Source organism: Staurois parvus, unplaced genomic scaffold (genome assembly GCF_062004578.1).
Source record: "Staurois parvus isolate SC_StPar_1 unplaced genomic scaffold, SC_StPar_1.0 ptg000352l, whole genome shotgun sequence".
Classification (NCBI taxonomy): Eukaryota; Metazoa; Chordata; class Amphibia; order Anura; family Ranidae; genus Staurois; species Staurois parvus.
Genome location: NW_028318148.1, coordinates 4493131 through 4515666, shown reverse-complemented (window position 1 = coordinate 4515666; position 22536 = coordinate 4493131). Strand labels below are relative to the sequence as shown.

Here is a 22536-nt window from a genome sequence, read left to right as displayed (position 1 = left end):
ATCACAAAACCAGAGACTACAGTTCCAAACCAGAGCTGTTTCAGAAGACTGCAGGGTCTGGTAGCATTGGGTCATGTAGATCCTAGATGAGGTAACTGTAGTTCACTTTTTGATTTAGCTTAGCTTCAGAGCTTGCTGGGTGAATTGTGATGGAAACTTTCAAAATCGGTTTCACAGAATCTAAAGCATGAAATCTTTCAATGATTAGTGTACAAAGTAAAGCATTTTGGTTGAAACTGAACCTTGTGGACAGTAGAATCTCCTGCTGTACCTGCATTCTTCTAGTGAAGTTGCTTTTTATTCTAGGCAGCACTAGGTGTTGATATCTGTTGGATCAGCTCAGCAGAAATATTTAAAACCTGTGTTCTTGTAAAGTTTTTAGTTACTGTGTATCCAAACTCAAAACAAAAATGTAATTTATTGCAGTTTACCAATCCCTAAATGTGGTAACTGCATTCATTTTTTTTAAGCACTTTTTCTTTATCTGTATCTGGTGATCTGACCAGTAATGCAAACTAGCTAACTAAAGTTCCACTACAGAAGCTGCCTCCTCTGTTATGGAGAAGAGGAGAGGTGGGGCTTGTTCTGTAGTCCTGGCCTAGGGTGACAACCTTGCTCCCTCATAGAGTGAGTGAACATTGTCATTACAGGACAGGAAGTGTGTTACTAGTAGCCAAGAAAACTTATGCAGCCACCACATCTAAAGGCTATTAAACTGCAAAGCATTATTTGTATTCTGGATTTAGATACACTTTATACTTCATTCAGTGCAACACACAGCAGTCCATTCATTTACGACAACAATGAGATTTCCCTGCCATAATTCTTGACTTTATTCCTGTCCACCCAAGAGTTTTGTATGTTCCCACTCAACTTTGTGTGTTCTATCTCCTTCTGTTATATTCTCCATAATGTACTAAAATGACCAAAAAATCAGCAGGGATGGTGGCAACCCTACATAATGTGATTTCATCAATACAGAGATGCAAGGAGATTTAACTCTCCAGGATGCTTCAAATGCTGGGATATCAGTCAGACTGGCCTTTTAACTTTAAACCCCCACATTTATTTTATTTATTTATTACAGGTGCCAATATACAGATACTCTTGGAAATCAGACATTGGATCGATGCAGTTTGGACACATTGCGGCTGATTTACTAAAGAAGTAAAATGTGTTGACTTAGCTTAAATATTAGATGAAGCTGTGCTAGCGTCTATTATCCAATCATATGCAAAGACAAATCCAGTTCTTTCAATTTCCCTTGTTTGTTATTGGGTATTCATCCCCACTTTCACTAAGGTGAGAGATAATTCCTGTGTACAGTGAACGTGCCCTACTCTTTTACTAAATCAGTCACATTGTTTTCCAGGCTTTGTCGGCACAAAATGCGCCTGGGCCAGTCTGACAGCATGTTGGTTTACCCCAGTGAAATGATATTATTTTGCTCTTCTTTGGCACAGTATTAAAATCTCATCCACTGGGGCAGACAACCATTGTATTACCCACTGTGATTCTCATCTGCATTTACTTATAGTCGCAATGATTATGAATTAACACAGCGTTGCAGAATGGTCTATTAAGCTGTGTTTTTCTCTGCTAATTGTGCTCCGTAATTGGTCCATTCTCCTTCTAAATGTACCCAGCGGTTGCTATGTGGATACAAGTGCTAGATGCATTTTCCATTAAAAAAAAATAAAAGAAACAAAAGGCCATACCGATGCGAGATGATGGGTCTTACTTGTTAGGGTAACAGAAAACACTTTAAGCTTTCAAAGGTTATTTTTAATGCTTTTAGTCTTAAGAGTAGCATGGGAAGGTAGCAATATGTTGTCATGCAGAAGTGAAAGGTTGTATTTTACTTTTTTTGTTGTATGTCTCTCTGACTTTGAAAACAAAAAGTTGTATTTTAATAATGCTTGCTGTTCCACCAAATATTTGTCCAAGAGCAGTAGCTTGGGCTAGAGTTTTATTCTATAGGCGTGATGCTTTCATGACGAATATGAAAACTAATAATCATTTTCCCAGATTCTGGATCCACTTGATTGATTTGGCTTCTCCCAGTGACGCTAACTTGTAATGTGAACATCTCTAATGCGGTTCTAGGTGGGAGTATTCTAATGTGTCCAAAACCAAGTATTCAGTGATTCAAAAACGTAAAAAGGGGTTAAAAGAGGCAAAACAATACAACACTCATTGGTTGGCTGCTTGTAAAAGACCTGGTGTATAGACAAACAGTGGCACACAGAACAAAATCTGTGCTGACAGATATATGAAGGCTGCCATTCATTGAGCTTTTAACACTTGTTCTTTTACCTGTGCTTTGCTGCATGAATACCCCTTTTTCAGTTTTTCTTCCCCTCTACTTTCACCTGGTGATCCTGCCAGTAACATAATTCCTGTACTAGACTGTCATTGTGTACAGGGCTGCTCTCCCGATCTGAATTACAAATACTCCCCCCCAGCACTATTACAAAGGGAGGAGGGTTTTTTTTGTAGAAAATAGATGAGAAAGCTGATGACATTGTTTAAGGCAGGGGTAGGCAACCTGCGGCTCTCTAGCTGGTGTGGAACTACATTTCCCATGAGGCAAAGCAACATTACAAAACTGACAGTTACAGCTATGACTTGCAGAGGCATGATGGATCTTGTAGTCCTGCAACAGCTGGAGAGCCGCAGGTTGCCTACCCCTGGTTTAAGGGATCAGTTAAGTGCACAGGAAGTTACAAGGACACTGGAGTTCTATCAGGATCCATAGGTAATCTTCTGTGCTTGTGTCTATCTAAAAATTACATTGCAGCCACCACATCTAAGGACTGTTAAGCTATGACAGTGTTTTTCAACCAAGGCACCCTTTTAAAATTTGGCAGAATCCTGGGGCACACCAATTAAAAATCTGCTGCAGGTAACGCACGCAAAAAACATACGTACCCTGTGCCGCACCCACACTGTGGCCAAACTGTAGCAGGGCAGTGCAGTGTGTAAGCAGTATACAAAAGAAAAAAAAAAGTGCAGCACAACATTTAGAAAGTAATGAAAGCCACATAGCAAACAAACCAAAAAAAGGTTTTATACACTGCTCAAAATAATGAAAGGAACACTTTTTAATCAGAGTATACAGTGCCTTGGAAAAGTCATGTTACAATCAAAGACATAAATGTATTTTATTGGGAATTTATGTGATAGACCAACACAAAGTGGCACATAACTGTGAAGTGGAAGGAACATGATAAATGCTTTTAAAATTTTTTTACAAATAAATATCTGAAAAGTGTTGCGTGTATTTGTATTCAGCCCCCTTTACACTGATACCCCTAACTAAAATTTAGTGTGACCAATTCAGAAGTCACCTAATTAGTAAATAGAGTCCACCTGTGTGTAATTTAATCTCAGTATAAATACAGCTGTTCTGTGAAGCCCTCAGAGGTTTGTTAGAGAAAATTAGTGAACAAACAACATTATGAAGGCCAAGGAACACACCAGACAGGTCATGGATAAAGTTTTGGAGAAGTTTAAAGCAAGGTTAGGTTATAAAGAGTATGGCACAACTTCAAACCTAACAAGACATGGCCGTCCACCTAAACTGACAGGCTGGGCAAGGAGAGCATTAATCAGAGAAGCAGCCAAGAGGCCCATGGTAACTCTGGAGAAGCTGCAGAGATCCACTGCTCATGTGGGAGAATCTGTCCACAGGACAACTATTAGTAATGCACTCCACAAATCTAGCCTTTATAGAGTGGCAAGAAGAAAGCCATAAGAAATCCTATTTGCAGTTTGCGAGAAGCCATGTAGAGGACACAGCAAACATGTGGAAGAAGGTGCTCTGGTCAGAGGAGACCAAAACTGAACTTTTTGGCCTAAAAAAAACCCGCTATGCGTGGCAGAAAACTAACACTGCGCATCACCTTGAACAAACCATCCCCACTATGAAACGTGGTGGCAGAATCCTATTGTGGGGATGCTTTTCTTCAGCAGGGACAGGGAACCTGGTCAGAGTTGATGGGAAGATGAATGTAGCCACATACAGGAAAATCTTAGAAGAAAACCGGTGAGAGTCTGCAAAAGACTTGAGACTGGGGCAAAGGTTCACATTAAAGCAGGACAACAACCCGAAAAATACAGCCAGAGCTACAGTGGAATGGTTTAGATCAAAGCATATTCATGTGATAGAATGGCCCAGTCAATGTCCAGAACTAAATCCAATTGAGAATCTGTGGTAAGATGTGAAAATTGCTGTTCAGACGCTCTCCATCCAATCTGACAGCTTGAACTATTTTGCAAAGAAGAATGGGCAAAAATGTCACTCTAGATGTGCAAAGCTGGTAGAGACATCCCCAAAAAGACTTGCAGCTGTAATTGCAGCAAAAGGTGGTTCTAAAAAGTATTGACTTGGGCTGAATACAAATGCATGCCACACTTTTCACATATTTATTTGTAAAAAATTTTGAAAACCATTTATCACCTTCCTTAGACCAACACAAAGTGGCACATTGTGAAGTGTATCACATAAAATCCCAATAAAATACACTGACATTTTCAGTTGTAACATGGCAAAATGTGGAAAATTTCAAGGGGTATGAATACTTTTGCAAAACACTGTAGCATCAAGTCCGTTAAACTCCTGGGATATTGATCTGAGTTGGTACTCATTTTCAGCTCTTTTGGTGTTAATCAAATTAAAAACAGGTACACTAGATGGGGAAACAATGAGATGACCCCCCAAAACAGGAATGACTTTACAGGTGGAGGCCACTGACAATTTTTGTTCCTACTCATTTTTCTGGTTTTCACTAGTTTTGCCTTTGGCTAGGGTCACTGTCACTACTGGTAGCATGAGGAGATACCTGGACAGACAGTCCAACTCCTCCAGGATGGAACATCAATACGTGCCATTGGCAGAAGGTTGCTGTCTCCCAGCACAGTCTCAAGAGCATGGAGGAGATTCCAGGAGACAGGCAGTTACTCTAGGAGAGCTAGACAGGGCCGTAGAAGGTCCTTAACCCATCAGCAGGACCGTTATCTGCTTCTCTGTGCAAGAGGGAACAGGATGAGCACTGCCAGAGCCCTACAAAATGACCTCCAGCAGGCCACTGATGTGAATGTCTCTGACCAAATAATCAGAAACAGACTTCAGGGTGGCCTGAGGGCCGACTTCCTCTAGTGGGCCCTGTGTGTCCTGCCAGGCACCATAGAGCTTGATTGACATTTGCCATTGAACAACAGAATTGGCAGGTCAGCCACTGGCGCCCTGTGCTTTTCACAGATGAGCAGGTTCACCCTGAGCACATGTGACAGACGTGAAAGCCATGGAGACTGTTATGCTGCCTGTAACATTGTTCAGCATGTCCGTTTTGGTGCTGGTTCAGTGATGGTCTGGGGAGGCATATCCATGGAGGGGTGCACAGACCACTACAGGCTAGACAACCGCACCCTGACTGCCATTAGGTATGGGGATGAAATCCTTGGACTCATTGTCAGACCCTACGCTGGTGCAGTGGGTTCCTGCTGGTGCACGACAATGCCTGGCTTCATGTGGCGAGTATACAGGCAGTTCCTGGAGGTTGAAGGAATTGATACCATTGAATGGCTCCCAAACTCGCCTGACCTAAATCCAATAGAACACCTCTGGGATATCATGTTTGGTCAATCCCAATCTGCCAGCGTTGGAGCTCAGTGATGCCCTGGTCCAGATCTGGAAGATTATACCCCAGAACACCAGCTGTCGTCTCATTATGAGCATGTCCTGACGTTGTCAGGCATGCATACAAGCACAGGGGGGCCATACAAACTACTGAGTACCATTTTGAGTTGCTGCAATGAAATTTCAGCAAAATGGACTAGCCTGCTGCATCATTTTTTCACTTTGATTTTCTGGGTGTCTTTGAATTCAGTCGTCTGTAGGTTGATAATTTTAATTTCCATCAAACAATGGGGCATCCTTACGTTCCTAACACATTACCAAGTCCATATTGGTATAGATATCCAGCATGATATTTTTCCCCATTGAGATCTGATGTGTTTTCAAAGTGTTCCTTTAACTTTTTTTGAGCAGTGCGTGTATGTACGCGTGTGTGAGATATAGTGATTGGTTTTCATGTAATCAAGATTTTATAACGCACACACACGGTAATGTAAGTATTGGAACACGTTGCCATTTTTCTCAGCAAATATATTTCTAAAGGTCTATTGATATGAAATTTCAACCACATGTCGGTAACAATCCATCAGAAATTAAGTTATGTGTAATAAAATTGAATGACACAGGGAAAAAGTATTGAACACATGAGGAAAGGGAGGTGCAAAAAGGCATGGAAAGCTGAGACAACAGCTGAAATCTATCAGTAATTAGAAAGCAATCCTGCCCCTTGTCAGTGCAAATTAATATCAGCTGGTTCAGTCTCAACTGATGGCCTTTTAAAAGGTGTCTCATTATCAAGGTGTTACACAAACAATCTCTTGATGGGTCAAAGCAAAGAGCTCTCTCAAGACCTTTGCAACCTTATTATTGCAAATCATACTGATGGCATTGATTACAGAAGGAAACTTCTGAATGTTCCAGTGAGCACTGTTGGGGTCATAATCCAGAAATGGAAAGAACACCATTTCACCATAAACCAGCTACGATGAGGTGCTCCTCGCAAGATTTCTGACAGAGGAGGGAAAAGAATTATCAGATGAGTTGTCCCAAGAATCGGGGACCACTTGTAGAGAGCTTCAGAAAGACCTGGAATTAACGGGTAAAATTGTTTCAAAGAAAATCGTAAGTAATGCACTCAACCGCCATGGCCTGTAGGCACACTCACCACCCAAGACTCCATTGCTGAAGAAGAAGCATGTTGAATCTAATTTACAGTTTTCTGCACAACATTTGGACAAGCCTGTGAAATACGGGGAGAATATAGTCTGGTCAGATGAGACCAAAATTGAACTCTTTGGATGCCATAATACACACCATGTTTGGAGGTCAAATGGCACTGCACATTACCCCGAAAACACCATACCAACAGTGAAGTTTGGAGGTGGGAACATCATGGTGTGGGACTGTTTTTCAGCATACGGCACTGGCAAATTTCATTGAAGGAAGGATGAATGGAAAAATGTACCAAAGCATTCTTGATAAAATTCTGCCACCATCTACCAGAATGATGAAGGGTGGACATTTCAGCAAGACAATGATCCTAACCACAAAGCCAAGGAGACTCTCAAAGAGAGAAAATGACTTGAATCCAATAGAAAATCTATGGAAAGAACTGAAGATCAGAGTTCATAGAAGAGGCCCATGGAACCTTCAAGATGTGAAGACATGTTTGTGTGGAAGAATGGGCCAAAATCACACCTGAGCAATGCATGCGACTGGATTCCCCATACAGGAAGCATCTTGAAGCTGTCATTACCCACAAAGGATTTTGTATGAAGTATTAAATACATTTCAGTTCACTTGTTTAAATACTTTTTCCCAGTGTCATTCCATTTTATTACACATAACTTAATTTCTGAATTTATTTGTTTTGGTTTCTTTCTATGTATGGATTGCATGGGTTGTTACCGACATGTAAAAATTTCATGTCGATAGCACCTTTAAAAATATATTTACTGAGAAAAATAATGATGTGTTCAATACTTATTTTACCTGGTGTGTGTGTGTGTATAATATAAAATTTTGATTGTATGAAAACCAATCACCATGTTTGCAATTAACAAGTCTGCTACTATCACAAACATTTTGTAGCTCCCAGAGCTCATATGCAGTACACTGAAGAAGCCTTCTCCCTGTGTCTTTCTGCCCTCTCACACCAGCATGTACCGCCCCATCTATTGACAAAAGAGCGCCTTCCACTACCACATAGCAGAGAGCAGAACACTAGCCCGGTACGCCTCCCAGAAAGCTATGTGGGACAGCCTTTAGAAATAGCTTGATCCCATCGGTTGGCAGGATGCGAGCAGGTTGCCCGCTGGGCTTCCTGAGTGCCTGTGATGTCCGAGTGCACTTTTGCCTCAGCGTTCCGGCACCGCTGTAAAACGAAAATAGGGTAACTGGTGGCGAGAAAAATTTATTTTGTATGGATTGGGGAAATTTTTGGCCATTTTGCTGCGGCACCCCTGGGGACTCTGATATATTGCATGTTTGTTACATATATGTCACAGTGTGATTGCTTATGAATACTTTCATACTGGAAGGAGACACAGGGAAAGTTTTTAAGGGAAGTTAAACCTGAAGGTTCTTGTTCAGAGAATGTCCTAGAAGGTGTTGGGCATTCTTTTAGTCACTTTGGGGGTTATTTAATAAAACTGGAGAGCGCAAAATGTGGTGCAGCTCTGCATAGAAACCAATCAGCAGTTTTAGTAAATCTTTCCCTTTGTGTCCTTCCTAATATGACCTGGTACAGTTCCCTGCTCTCAGTGGCTTCTGGACTGACTTCAGGAATTGTGCAGTCCGCACTGTACTCCTTATATAATCATTTTACTACAAGATGTTCAATGTAGACTGGAAGGTCACAATTGTTTAAAGCCTAAATGCAGCCAAAATAAAACACAAAAATATTAGCACAAGGGGCATAGCTTACAGACAGAGGGATGGGTCCCTTGTGCTGATGCCTCTTCTTTTAGGCGAAATCCTCCTTCATCCATGCTCCCCCTGCCCCCATAATCTTCTATCGCAATGGGGGTAATAGAACTAAGGGGCTGTCGCATGCTCTCATCAAGAGAGTCTGACAATGCCTGCCCTTTCTGTCCAGCTGCTTCATTCATTGAAGCCATACTACAGCTTTGTTTAATGAAACAGGATCTATGAATAGAGGAGGGGTGGATGGTTGAAAGGTCTGCCTTCTCCATTCATAGATCACATTTCATTCATCAAAGTTTAAGTATGGCTTCTTCAAATGGAGCAGCTGGGTAGAAAGGGCAGGCATAGTCGGGCTCTCTTGATGAGATCCTGTAACATCCCCTTAGTTCTGTAGTTCTATTAACCCCTGCTTCATTGTGGGTGGGGGGGGGGGGGGGGTGGTGGTGATATAAACTAAAAGAAGAGGCATCAGCATCTGTCCAACTTACTGCAAATTATGTCACTTGTGCTGATTTTTTTGTGTTTTATTTTGGCTGCATTTAGGCTAAAAGGCAAGGTTAACACTTGTGTGGGTGGTTCCCGCTGCGGGACTGCACCTGTTCCCGAAGCTGCAACCACCCGCACAGAAAAGTGTGCTGCTGCTCAGGAGATGCGTGGGAATACCGTTCATGCTAATGGCATCCCCACACACTGGAAACTGCTGTAATATGCGGGTCCCCTGCAGTCACGTTTTCTGAAAAGGTGTAGGGACCTTTTCCTTGCGTTTTGACTGGATACAGTAGCGCATTCAAATGAATGGATTGCTGTGCCTGAGCAACACAGCCACAGGGAAACCGTATATATGTGAACCAGGGTTTAAGGGAAACTATATAGCTATATATAAGTAATAAGAATTGTTATTTTTGCAGTTTCCAAAACAATTTAATGATACAGTTGGAAACCTACAATGCTAGATATGTTTAAAAAAAAAAAAAGTTTCATTGTGGGGGATGATATTTTCCAGCACACAACTGTAGTTCCATATAGCATTACTGCCAGCTCTCACTTTCAAGCCTCATGAACGTCTCATTTACATCTATGCGTGTACCTACAGGTGCTTTTTGGGCATTTAATTTGGGTGTTGACATGCATTTTCAGTGTTTTTTTTTTATATAGATTTTGAAGGGTTAGTAGCCATTGGCCAAGGCTTAGTAATACATGTTGCTAACATGTCAAAATGCTTGTTTTGTGTATTTTGATGAGCTGCCTTTGAATTCTATGAGCCTCCCAAAGGTTTTTTTGTCTGGCTAGCATCCAGCACCAATCTGAACCTTCCTTAGTAACCTCCTGTCAATGATCTATTCCCTCTAGTCTTGAATGCTGTTGTCCTATCATCAGTGTCTGTATCACAAGTGGATGCCATGTAGAGCAATCTGCATGCTAAAGTAGTAATAGGGGAATTCTGTTCTCAGCTATTACCACCCAATCAACCACTCTTTGCCCTCCAACATTCCCACCCACCCTCAACTGTACCACCCCTAAAATACCCTGCTGACTCTCCCCCTGGTGGCTGCAAGCATCAGATCCAATTAGAATTAGCTATTTAACTTTGAATCATATATTCAGAACAAGCATGCGGCTACTGAAGTCCAAGTGAGAGCAAAAATCAGGAAACTGACTGTCAGGCAACAAGCATTTTTAGAAGAAGAGACCAGCAGGAGAAGTCCACACATTTCTTTAATGACAAGTTTTCTTTATCACATGGTTTGAAGCACAATTAGCTATATGGAAATGACAACCCTTTCATTTACCAGTTCTGGGCCACAACATCATGTCATATATTTGTATAGTATATAGGAGTACTGAACTCAGGATATTTCCTTTAATCCTGAGTTCTGTATAATCCATTGCAGAACTGATACCTCATGATTCTACAAAGGTGCTGTCCTCTCCTGCTGTATGATCTCTGTATGTGAGAAAAAACAGATACTACAATGGGTGGGACTGAGAATACCCAGCCCACATATTCAAATGGCTATACAGATGGTGTTCCCAGAATGTCCTATTGCCAGCAGAATTTTGATTTTTAAAGTAAACCTGTCAGAAGACAAGAATACAGAATGGCAAGGTTGATTTAGAAGACACTTTGGGGTTGATTCGGCAAATATACTGTGCACTGCAAGTGCAGTTGCTCCAGGGCTTTGTAAATGAGGTGAAGCTTCACTTTGCAAGGAATACCCATTGACATGCAAGGAAAATAAAAAACACAGCATTTGTGCTTGGAAATGATTGAATGATAGAAATGAGCAGAGCTTCACCTCAGATCTAGAGCAACTTGCACATACTATTTACCTTTTGTAAATCAACCCCTTTATGGTATAGTTCATGCACCTTCCATGCCTCAAGAGGAGTCTATACTGGACTTGGTGGTGGCTCTTCAAATTACATCAGTTATTCTGTATGTGTTGGTGATGGGTTCCCTTTAATTGCTGGCAAAGGTCCAGAGCTTTGCCGTGGGCAGCCTGTGTTGCCTTATATGCATTGCACTACTAAGTTGTTTTTTTCCACCTTTTTAAAGATGTAAAATTGCAGCCAGCAAGTGTTCACGAAATAGAGCAACTAATAAAATATTTCTAAGAATAAAAATATTGCAATCTACAGTAAAACAGAAGCCTTGATTAAATCTGAATGAAAGCTGACTTGAGGCTCCATTCACACTAGGTTTTTTTCAAATCATGGAATCTCTGTGATTTTGCCCACTGTTTGAAAATGCGCAGCCAAAGTGTGAAAAACGCGTGATCAAATGAATGGCACTTGAAAATGCAGGGTGTTTTTTCCATAATCAAGATGCATTTTTCCGCATGGCAGATGTGCAAATAAAATTGCGGGATGCGCAATGCCCAAACAAGGTTCTGAAATTGCGTGTTTTCACACTTGGACAGCGTATTTTAAAATTGCGGGCAGAATCGCGGTTCCACCTGCAAATTGAAAAAACCTAGTGAGAATAGGGTCTGACCCTCAGTCTTGCACAGTTGTACAGGTTTCTCTTCTGAAACGTCAGGTTTCTCTTCTGTGATTTCACTGCACACTTTCAGCTTTTCAGAGTGTGCAATAGGAACTGCAGCCAGTTAGACAGTGCCCACCTCATTTCTTGGCTGAAGAACCTCCAGCATCATCGAAGGCTTCATGTACACAAGCTTTTGGTGTTTTTTTTTTTTTTTTTTGCCAAAGCAGGTGGTACCATGTTTTGCCGCCTTTTGCGTTTTCCTGCGACCACAGTAGGCTAGTGTACATGATGCTCAAGCCCTTTCTTCAAAGGCCAACTGTCCCTAGGCCCTCCAACCAGCCATAATATGCCTGTATTGCATAGAGCAGTGTTTCTCAACTTTTTTTCAGTCAAGGCACCCTCTAAATTATGAACAGTCTCAAGACACCCCATTCTAAAATGTGAAAACACTTTTCTAATAGTTTAATACTTGAAGCAACATCCACACATGTAGGACACCCAACGTTAAAGGCAATTTATTCTTCTAAAGCAAATACACTTTTGCGCACTGGTACTGACTGGTGTTCCAAGGTTTCTCCTCTCCCTCAGTTTTTCTCCTTCACTCAGCTAATGTGTCCCCAGCACTGACAGAGAGGGCCAGGTGAGGGTCAAACAAGGATGCTGTGAAGGCAACAAACATTCTCCTTATCAAGTGATGATGTCGTTGACTGTTAGGACGCTGGCAGTTAGAAGATCTTAATGGTGCACAATGAAAAGCTCTGGCATTGTGTAACTAAAAGGCAGGCTTGTTCCACCCGCTGGCTTGTGTACAAACTTTGGGCAATTTTTAGACCTTTTGCCAAGGCACCCCTGAAGAAATCTCAAGGCACCCTAGGGTGCATGGGCACCCTGGTTGAAAAAGGCTGGCATAGAGAAGCACAAAACACACTGATGACATCACTGAGCATAAAATAGGGTTCTCGCTTGCTCTCTGCTCTCTCTGCTGCCGAGTCTCCTGTGAGAAGAGACAGAAGGTAGAAGAGCTGCTGCAGACGGACACAGCACCCTATCAAGATCAGGTGAGTATTTAGGGGCTTGCTGGGGGAAGCTAAACATGAAAGGATTTTTTTACCTTAATCACTTGCCATCTGCCCTATAGCAGAAGTACTGCTACAGGGCAGCACTGCTGCACAAAATCACGTGTATATATACATGATTTGCATTTCCGGGTTGGGGGGGGGGCACTCGCGCTACCCTACCTGTGTCTCTATTGGTGGCTGGGGATGTCAATCACCAGGTTCCGGCCGGCGATTCCAGGCTGGCACTCATTGACTATCGGAAAAGCTGACGGGAGAGAACACAGGTCTCTCTCCTGTCAGCATTTGAAATGCTGCTTTGTATCTCTCTGCACAGCAGAGAGATGCAAAGGAGCATGTCTCCCAAGTAAAACAGCACACAATGTAAAACACACAGCACATATTTAACCCTTTGATTGCCCCAGATGTTAACCCCTTCCTGCCCAGTGCTATTAGTACAGTGTCAGTGCTCTTTATTAGCACTGATCACTGTATTAGTGTCACTGGGGATGTCAGAAGCAGTTAGTCAGTTCCCACCCAGTGTCCGAATGCCTGCAGCAGTCCCGCTATAAGTCGCTGATCGTCACCATTACTAGTATAAAAATTCCAGTATATATACCGCCATTTGTAGACGCTATAACTTTCACGTAAACCAAATAATATCCAATTATTGGGATTTTTTTTTTTAGCAAAGACATGTAGCAGAATACATTTTAGCCTAAATTTATGAAGACCTTTTTATTTTTTTCATTTTTTACTGGATATGCTTTATATCAAAAAGTAAAAAAAAGTGTTTTTTTTCAAAATTGTCAGTTTTTTATTGTTTATAGGCAAAAAATAAAAACTGCAGAGGTGATTACCACTGAAAGTTCTATTTGTGGGGAAAAAAAAATATAAATTTCATTTATGTACAGCATTGCATGACCGCTCAGTTGTCAGTTAAAGTAACACAGTGCCATATCGCAAAACACGGCTTGGTCAGGAAGGGAGTAAAATCCTCTGGGGGGCAAGTGGTTAATGCAGATAATGCATTGCCATAAAAAAACTCCTGCCATTACAACCACTTTAAGTAAAGTTAAAAAAAAATGTTTCAAGGCCCTCATGTGTTTGTTTCCAGTGTAGGCCAAAACATAGTAAGTGTCCTCTGCTGGGCAATGCTGGGACTTGTAGTTGTTTTTGCAGCTAAATGCCGTTGCCACTTTTGCATTGTATTGCATATTCCTGGGACATTGCCATACATCTTTCAGGGATGGCTGGATAAGCAGGAAGGCCTCTTGGTGTCTCTACATAGGTGGATGGATGTAATCTGCTCTCGGTTTTAGCAATTGTCCGACTCAGCAGTTGAGTGAGTGTGAAATGGACCAGAAAGTCTTGGAAAGGCTCAGGATAAACAGGTGTGAGAGTGTAAGAGCCGGAAGAGAAAATGAAGACATCACGGCCTTCCCTGAGCCAACTAACCTCCTATCTGCTACAGAGGGCCAGACAGTCGACTTTTCTAGTAGCACTCTAAGCATTTTTTCATAATTTTATAACATAGCATCTTTATTTGGCACATTGCGTATATTTTGGGCATAAGAATGACACTGAAACCTTAAGTTGTTTTTTTTTTTCTTTAAAGGAACCTATTTTAACTACTCCCTCACCATATGGATTAGGTGCGTGTGTAGGAAAAATATATATACACATATTATATTGAATAAATAGTCTTTGTTATGAGGTAGTGCAATAGGTTCTGTAAAAAGACATTGTAAAAACAGCTTAAAATAATTAGTTTTGAGTTTTTATTGATAGAACGTGAAAAACATACAGTTAGCAGAATACATTTAAGAATTTAGTTGGATATTAGTAGTTGTAATGCATGTATATAAAAACCAAATAAGGGCAACTTTTTAGGGGGGAAAAAAAGCAAAATATCTCTAAAGGGTCAAGGAATGAACATGTTTTCGTTTGTAATGACCATGAATTCTGTGAACGTAAGGACATATAACAGGGGACACATAAAACTGTGCCCTGCTTGACTTGCTGACCCCTTGCTATCCGGAGATCGACTTGGCTTTTCCTAACTGGCCTTTATGACACTATAAAGTCCTTGTGGATGGTAGCTGTGCGGCCCACTGTTCCTTTGTCCTCGTGCATGACCTCAGACATGACCTTGGAAGGACCTGCGTTGAAGTGTACTTGTACAATGGGGAAGTCATGGAGCGCCATCTCTCACCCCTGTGGCATTTTTAAGACTAGGGCATTTTTATGCCTATAGGATTGTTTTGCAGAAACCATTACCCCAGTGGGCTGAAGTGGATGTTCTGGACACATTTTTTTTCTTCTATTCTATCTTCAGAACATAAGCCTAATTATAAATGTTATGTTGTTTCCAATCATTTTTACTTGCATACTTTGAAATGATTTTGGATTTCAATAATCTGCAGATTTCCAAAAAGTAATTTTTTTTTAAATTTTCGTTCACAAACTGCAGTTTTATTTCTGCGCACTGTACTGCAAATTGAAGTTTGCTTTGTAAACTAGCTGATATTTCGCTGATCTCAATGAGTCTTCTTAAAACTCCCTTATATGCCACCTGGTAAAATATACAATCCTCTGCTTCAGAGCTCTGTTTTCTTTTCCAATAATGTTTATTGAAAACAAGTTTTTCCAAGACAGTATGGTACAAAGTCCAACAAAATAGATGTCAGATAACTGCATCATGTCCTAAGACAGCAAGAAGGGACCCTGCATCCCACTCCTCACAGTGCAGCAGTCCAGCACCATGGAAATGGTGACCATAGCCAGCTGAGCCCTAAGGAGTAAGGCATTTCTTTCTCGTAGTACAGAGAGTCCAGTCCCTATGTATGCTTAAATAGATGGCATCTAAGTTTACATGTTTATAAGCGTTTTTGCAGCATCTTTGCTGCGTCGCATTTTTGATTTGTTTGCGTTTTTCTCCACTGGACAAAGCAGTTCCCAGAGGTGCATTGCATTTTTGATGCTGTTTCCATTCATTTCCATGGGGAGGTGTGTTTTTGGTGCTTTTTTCATCAGACCAAACATGCTCCAAAAATGCCGCAAGCAGGATTTTTTTTTCACCACAACTGAAGCGCAATGGTCCAGGGTGAAGAGCACCATAGACTTTAAAGGGATGCAGTATTCTTCCACTTTCTTTCCCTTTTTTTAACTGAAGAACGCACCAAAAAGCAGATCAGTGTGAAAACTCTCTTAAATGTGTTCTAACACTAGAATGATAGCAATTTTTGAAACTCTCTTTATTAGACTTCTTTAACAAATCTGTATACATCCACTTTATTACATCTCTAAGTTTGAGACAATTTGTGCAGCTATCTTCAAACCTACCAGCAGAGTTAAAGAGCCATTATGGAATAACTTTTTTTTTTTTTGAAGAAGGAAAGGAAAAAGAACAATGAAGAAGTGAAGCAATTAAATCAATTTATATGTTAATGGAGACACTATAAAGTGTTAAGGGCCTAAGCTAATTCCCATTGTCTGTAAGATAATGGGGGAGACTGGGAGAAGAGTGGGTCAGCCCCTGTCTTAGTGGGTATCAATGCCCTTTATCTTATCATGGAAACTATATGTCAAAGGCCTGGGGCCTGTAGAAGCCTCCTGCTTTTTTTTATTTAACAAGGAGACAAGAGCAAGTTGGTGGCAATGTCACTGTCAGTGAAGGTTCAGTTCACGGAAAACCTAGAAGTCCTCTCCATAACCCTTTACCAGTGCCTGCTACTTCCAACATCAGCTTGAAATTTACATCTAATTTAGTGTAAAATGTTGAAATATGACTGCATTCATTTAGAAGAAAATATGACTTTTAGATCTTTAGATGACAGGAGTTTGAAAACCAAGATGTTTTTACACTTGGCATTTGTAAGCAGTTTTTTTTTCAATCAGGGCTGCCTTGACAAAATTCCCAAAAATTGCCCAAAAATTGCATACAAGCCAGCAGGTCAATCAAGCCAGCCTTTTATTTACACAAATTCACAGTTTTTCATTGTACACTATTACAACCTTCCAGCTGCCGGCATCTTAACAACTAGTGAGATCATCGGTTGATAAGGGGAACATAGGGTACCTGCACAGCATCCTTGTTTGCCCCTCTCCATTAGCACTGAGGTCACAGTGAGGAAGAGAAACATTGCAATACTAGTCAGTACCAGTGTGCAAAGGTGCATTTGCTTTGGAAGAATAAATCACGTTGGGTGTCCTACAGTGGATATAAAAAGTCTACACACCCCTGTTAAAATGTCAGGTTTCTGTGATGTAAAAAAAATGAGACAAAGATAAATCATATCAGAACGTTTCCCACCTTTTAATATGACCTATAAATTGTACAACTCAATTGAAAAACAAACTGAAATCTTTTAGGGGGAGGGAGGGGGGAGTAAACATAAAAAAACTAAAATAATGTGATTGCATAAGTGTGCACACCCTCTTATAATTGGAGATGTAGCTGTGTTCAGAATTAAGCAATCACATTAAAAATCATGTAATTTAGGAGTCAGTACACACCTGCCATCATTTAAAGTGCCTCTGATTAACCCCAAATATAGTTCAGATTTTCTAGTAGGTCTTTCCTGACATTTTCTTAGTCGCATCTTTCAGCATTAAAATGACCCAAAGCATACGTCAAAATCAACAAAGGAATGGCTTCACCAGAAGAAGGTTAAACTTTTGGGTTCCCAAATCTCAAGATAATTGACATAAGTGAGTCGGGTGAACAAGTGCGCAACACAAATGACTGGATGATACATTGGAGCCATAATTGGGTTATCTGTGGACCCTGAATACAGGTTTGATTTTCAATATTTACTCATCCAGTACTACTTTGAGTATTCCAATAGGTTGTATATCATCAAAGGTACCTCTGCTCGTTGGCTAAACTCACAATAAAATGTTGTAACATTAACCAGAATTCAAACCATATGGTCTATATGTAAAGTATTTTGATGCATTTGAGAAGGTGCCATAGTGTTTATGAATTTTGGCTTCTGTATAATTGAAAATGATGCCGCCCTTACCACTTTGTGACACAAGTCAGCGTTTGATTTTGTATTGTTCACTCTCCTGGGAATCCACAGTAATAACGGAGGTTTTGCCTCCCCATGAATATACAGTATATTGTACCATTCTGCTGTGTGGCCTATTTGAGGTTATTGGGATTTTTAGTTTACTTGAACCCTCTGTAATATCTTGTGTTGCCTGTGTCATGACACTGCAGATTGTGGTTTCTAGATAGGAGGCTTTTGTGTCCCATAACAAGCTTGTCATGATGGTCACAACACTGCGTCTGCTGCATGCTGGAGAAGCTTAATGACTGTCTGTAACTTGCTAGGCATCAGTAGGGTCACTGCTGAAACATTTGCATTAATCACCTTTAATGAAGTAGCAGGAACTGCCACCATATGAATATCTGTTGTGCTAGATTCAGAATCATTCTGAATGGCTAAAATGTCATTTTCTTCAGCAGAACAGTTCTGAAAAATAGCACTCAGATTGTGTCCCAACAATGGAAAACTGTCTATAAAGTATCAGCTTGTGAAGTTTAGTTTTTCCTTAAGATTATTTTGGTGGTTACTATTCAAAAAAACAACCCTGCTGATGACTGTCCAAATCATGATCATTGGATAATGGCCTTATTTCTACACTGGCTACCTCTAAAAATGCTGAAAAAGTTGTCATATATCAAGTGAAAGTTGTCCCTATCTACAGGTGGTGTAGCAGATTTTATAGAGAGTTTTGATACTCCGTGGCCTTTTTGAACCCCGACTTACCTTTTTTTCTAGGTTAACTTTGTTAAATATACTTTCACGCCTAGCAAATCCAGCATTGTTCTGCTGTAATTCTCTACTTCGCCATCTCATGCCAGGTCACGCACCACAATCTTCGCTTCAAAGTCATCAGGATCAGCTGTATCTTCTGGGTTCATACAGGCAGCCCCTGATGATGCGCCACCAGGTCCACCCCTCTGCCTCCTGGGACGTGGATATCCCAGGAGGCACCAGAAGTAAGATGGTGTCATTCTCGTCCAGACAAGGATGGAGGCAAGGGGCAGGCTGGAGTGTCAAACAAACTCAAAAAGGTAGATCTTATAAATTGAAAAACTGTTTTAGAATTGTCAACTTTTTATCATCAATGATTGCATATAGCAAAACGAAGTAATATGCTCAGCATTAGATGGTGTTTTTATCTGCTGTTAGCTCTTCTCTGCTTCGTCAGCCAGTTGCTTTTATAAAACTGAGCAGACCTGTATATGTAAAACATATGACTGTACAATGAATCGTGTTTAAGACCTCATGCACACTGGACGTTTTAAAAACGTTGGTGGTGTTCGCTGTATAAAGTCGCGTTGAAAAATGTGAGTTTTGCCATGTTTTTCTGTAATATTTTTTTTTATTTTTTACAAAAAACCCCCCAAAAACTATTGACTCCAAAAAGGCTCAAACTCCGGTTTGCCGCATTTTACTGTGTTTACCAGCAGTAGAGCGTTTTTACAGCTAAAAAAACTCCTCTTGAAACCCGCTAGTTCTGGGTGAAATGCCCCTGCCAAAAAATGCTGATTAAAGTCCATGTGTGCATAAACACATAGGATGAAATGCTGGGGAGATTACTGGCTGTAGAATAAAATGGCAGAAGCCAAAAAAATCAGCTGTATAAATGCCCAGTGTGAATGAGGCCTTAATTTTGAGCTGTTGGATGGAGCTGCCAGCTCTTGTTAGTAACATGTTAGTGTTTTTTCCTGTCTTATCTGCGATTAACACGGCACTGCCCTCTCCTCTTGTTCTGTGAAAACATCGGTGCTGTCCATAGACTGGTCATAAAATGGTCCAGTATTGACCGTGATATGACAGTCCATATATCACTTGGAAGCAATGAATGCTGACAAAAAATTTCCAGCCTGTTGAATAATCTCTGAGAGACCAAGACCATCCCATTGAGAAGCAAGAAGGGAGTTGTGCACCATATGCGCAGGAATCGCACAGCTTTCTGCATCTGGTTTGCTGTCAGCGGCATTATTGGAGGGAGTAAGCTTCAGGTACATTTATATTATGTAGATTATGAACAATGGTTTCTTACTGGCTTCTCCCCTAGTTGAAAGGAGATGAGTTACATTTGGATAACTGATTCCTCCTTCTTAGTCCTCATGCACACTGGACATTTTTACAGCGGCTGTTTTTGGCTTTTGGCGTATTTTTCTACAGCCGGTAAACCCCCCAGCATGTTAACCTATGTGTCCATCCACACATAGACTGTAATCAGCATTTTTTGGCTGGAAAAAAACCTCAGAACTAGTGGGTTTCTAGAGGAGTTTTTTAGCTGTAAAACGACCTAACACTGAAAAACGCGGTAAGAAAAAAAAAACTTTTTTTAGTAAATAAACCGCATACGCGGCGAAATGCTAATGCACAAAATGCTGAAGAACTTGCGTTTTTAATGTGACTTTACACAGCTACCAGCGTTATTAAACACCCAGTGTTCATGGAGTCTTGGCATGCTATTAGGAACATCAGAACCAAAACCAGGAAAAAAAACAAAACAAAAACAGTTCTCGCTTGCTTTTCACATTAGTTGCTGTACCGTTGCATTGGAAAAAGAGATAAAAGTGTAATCTGCATGTTTTTTTGGCAGCTTTGGCTGCTGCTTATTATAAAAGGATGTCTTGGATTGTAAATGCTGTTATTTTCTCCATGTGACATATTACCCCCATCTCCACAGCAGATAAATTCATTCGATTGGACAGATTACATTCTGCTGTTTACAGTCTCTTTTTCTATCTGGCTCTCCATATATAAAACATGTTACTCTGTCACAAGTTGTGACTCAGCTTCCTGGAACTTTGTGATTCACAGTGAGCTGCTGAAAGAACCCAGCCCTCGCTAGGCCGCCTGCACAGCTTTAAAGCTGAACTACAGGCAAGATTATTTTAATTTAACTCTATTCCTTAATAAATAATCAAATGATATAGATCCCATTTGTGTGCCTCAAATGCCTTTGCAAATCCAGATATTAAAGTCTCAGTGAAATCATCATCAATGTGCTGCACATAATCAGTGCAGTGAACAGAGTTGTGGGAGGGACCCAAGAAGTCCTCCCTCTGTAGGCTGATACAAGACCAGTCACCCTGCGCAAAGAGAGAAAGCAGCGGTGACCAATTTTTAATACAGGAAATTCCTGCACAGAGGCAAAGTGAAGGAGTTGTTTCGTTCTGCAATACAGCTCAAATCTGTAAGAAATACACTACGGAGATCAAAATTCAAGTAAGAACACACTTCCCTTTATGTATTTAGACTCCTGATCCTCAACATTTGTCTCCCTCTGTGTAGCCTGTCGCATGTTGGGCACTTTGTAGAGTGGTAGGAGAATGCTGGATACTTGGAATCTCTTGCACCTGGCACTAAAACAAAGTCCGTACTGTCGGGCGAAGTAATCTCTGCCTGAAAATAGAAATATAGTCCAGACCTGGTGGCTCAACGTCATCGGGTAGAATGCGACATGGGAGATCTTTGTAGGTACTGAGTAGGTTGCAACTTACCAGCAATGAAGGTGGTTGTGGTGGAGTGTTGTTAACAGCACTGCTATGACAACTGACACAGTTGCTGGGGGTTCTTATTACTGTATCTACTGACACCAATGCTGATGGTTATCATTGCAGTTACTGACTCCAATGTTGGGGGTGTCATTGCGGTGACAGACACCAGTGCAAGGTATTATTATTGCATACACTGACACCAGTGCTGGGGGGTTACTACTGCAGCTGCTAAATCCAATGCTGAGAGTTACCTTTAATGCCCCTGACACCAACTCACATTTTTTATTTCGGTATAGCAGGACTGATAGTTTTAGGCACTGGGGTGCAATAAGCTCAGTAAGTTTGAATGGGCTGCCTAACCTGACACAATATAATTCAATACACAGAAACTGTGCTATTGTGCAGCCCTCTGTAAGTGTTGGGGGCCACACTTGATTTGAAAGTTGACCATCACTGGTTTAAACAATACTTGCTAGCACAGAGTTCAGTTTTAAATGAAGCTTGGAAACAAAGTCTTAGAGCTAAAACTGTCCATTGATAGGAGATAACTAGCTCCCGGTTTGCACTATTTCAGCAGAATCAAGCTGTGATGCCAGCTGACACCCCTGTCTATTACATAATGAGGGAATTCATTGGACAAGTCCTTGTTTATTGGGAGTGCAGTTCTTCTGTCAAACCAGGTCTTCTGCTCCATAGAGTAAATGTGCATGCTCGGGTGACAACAGCAAACCTTCATTTATGCAAATACCTCCATTTTGTCCTTATATATTTTTACTGACATTTTTTTTTAAGTCTTAAAGAAGATGCCTAATCACAAATCTCCTTTCATGCTTTTAGTTCTGCCTGTTTTCTGCCCATCTATTTGCACAACTTCCTGGGTTCCCTGCATGCTTTGTAGCTTCTTCTCTGCTGTTCACTTTCAATTTCTAAGGACTTCGTTTCCCATGGTACCTTGCTGCCTGCAAGCTGTGATTCCTGTACTGACTCCGCCACCTGAAACTCCTCCTCTCAGCACTTCTATAGTTCAGAAGGCAGGCTCTGTGCATTGTTTGGCACAGCAGTGCCTACTGACAGGCTGGTGGTAGAAGTTCCTGTACTCCAGCTACTGCAGCAATAGAGAAAGTGGAACACCACACAAACATCATTATGCAGAATCTTTAAAAATCGGGCTTACATGCATTTCTCAGAGTGCATTACGTGGACTCTCCTGGGGGGTATTAAAATTAAGCCCATATCTACTCTGTAGTCTGGTATTTCATCCAGAGAAGCTTCGACAGTCTTTTATATTACAGACTCTGCAGAGAGGTTATTATGGCAATATGTTAGATCTTCTCAGACTTCTAAGGCTGGTGGGTTTTTCATGTGCCTTCAGGACTCCATCAAACATCGTAAAAAT

General features: G+C 41.0%; 1 protein-coding gene across 3 annotated transcripts in view; it reads left to right on the top strand.

Annotated features, from left to right (window-relative positions):
* The window catches only part of RXRA (retinoid X receptor alpha), a 282995-nt gene that overhangs the window by 21090 nt on the left and 239369 nt on the right, over positions 1-22536 (top strand). For 2 of the 3 annotated variants that reach the window (XM_089684687.1, XM_089684688.1), the window contains exon 2: positions 18480-18692. The exons of the other annotated variant lie outside the window; for it this stretch is intronic. In XM_089684687.1, coding sequence (XP_089540813.1) covers positions 18480-18692 — 213 coding nt within the window. The remainder of the gene's footprint in view (positions 1-18479; positions 18693-22536) is intronic. 3 annotated transcript variants of the gene reach the window in all.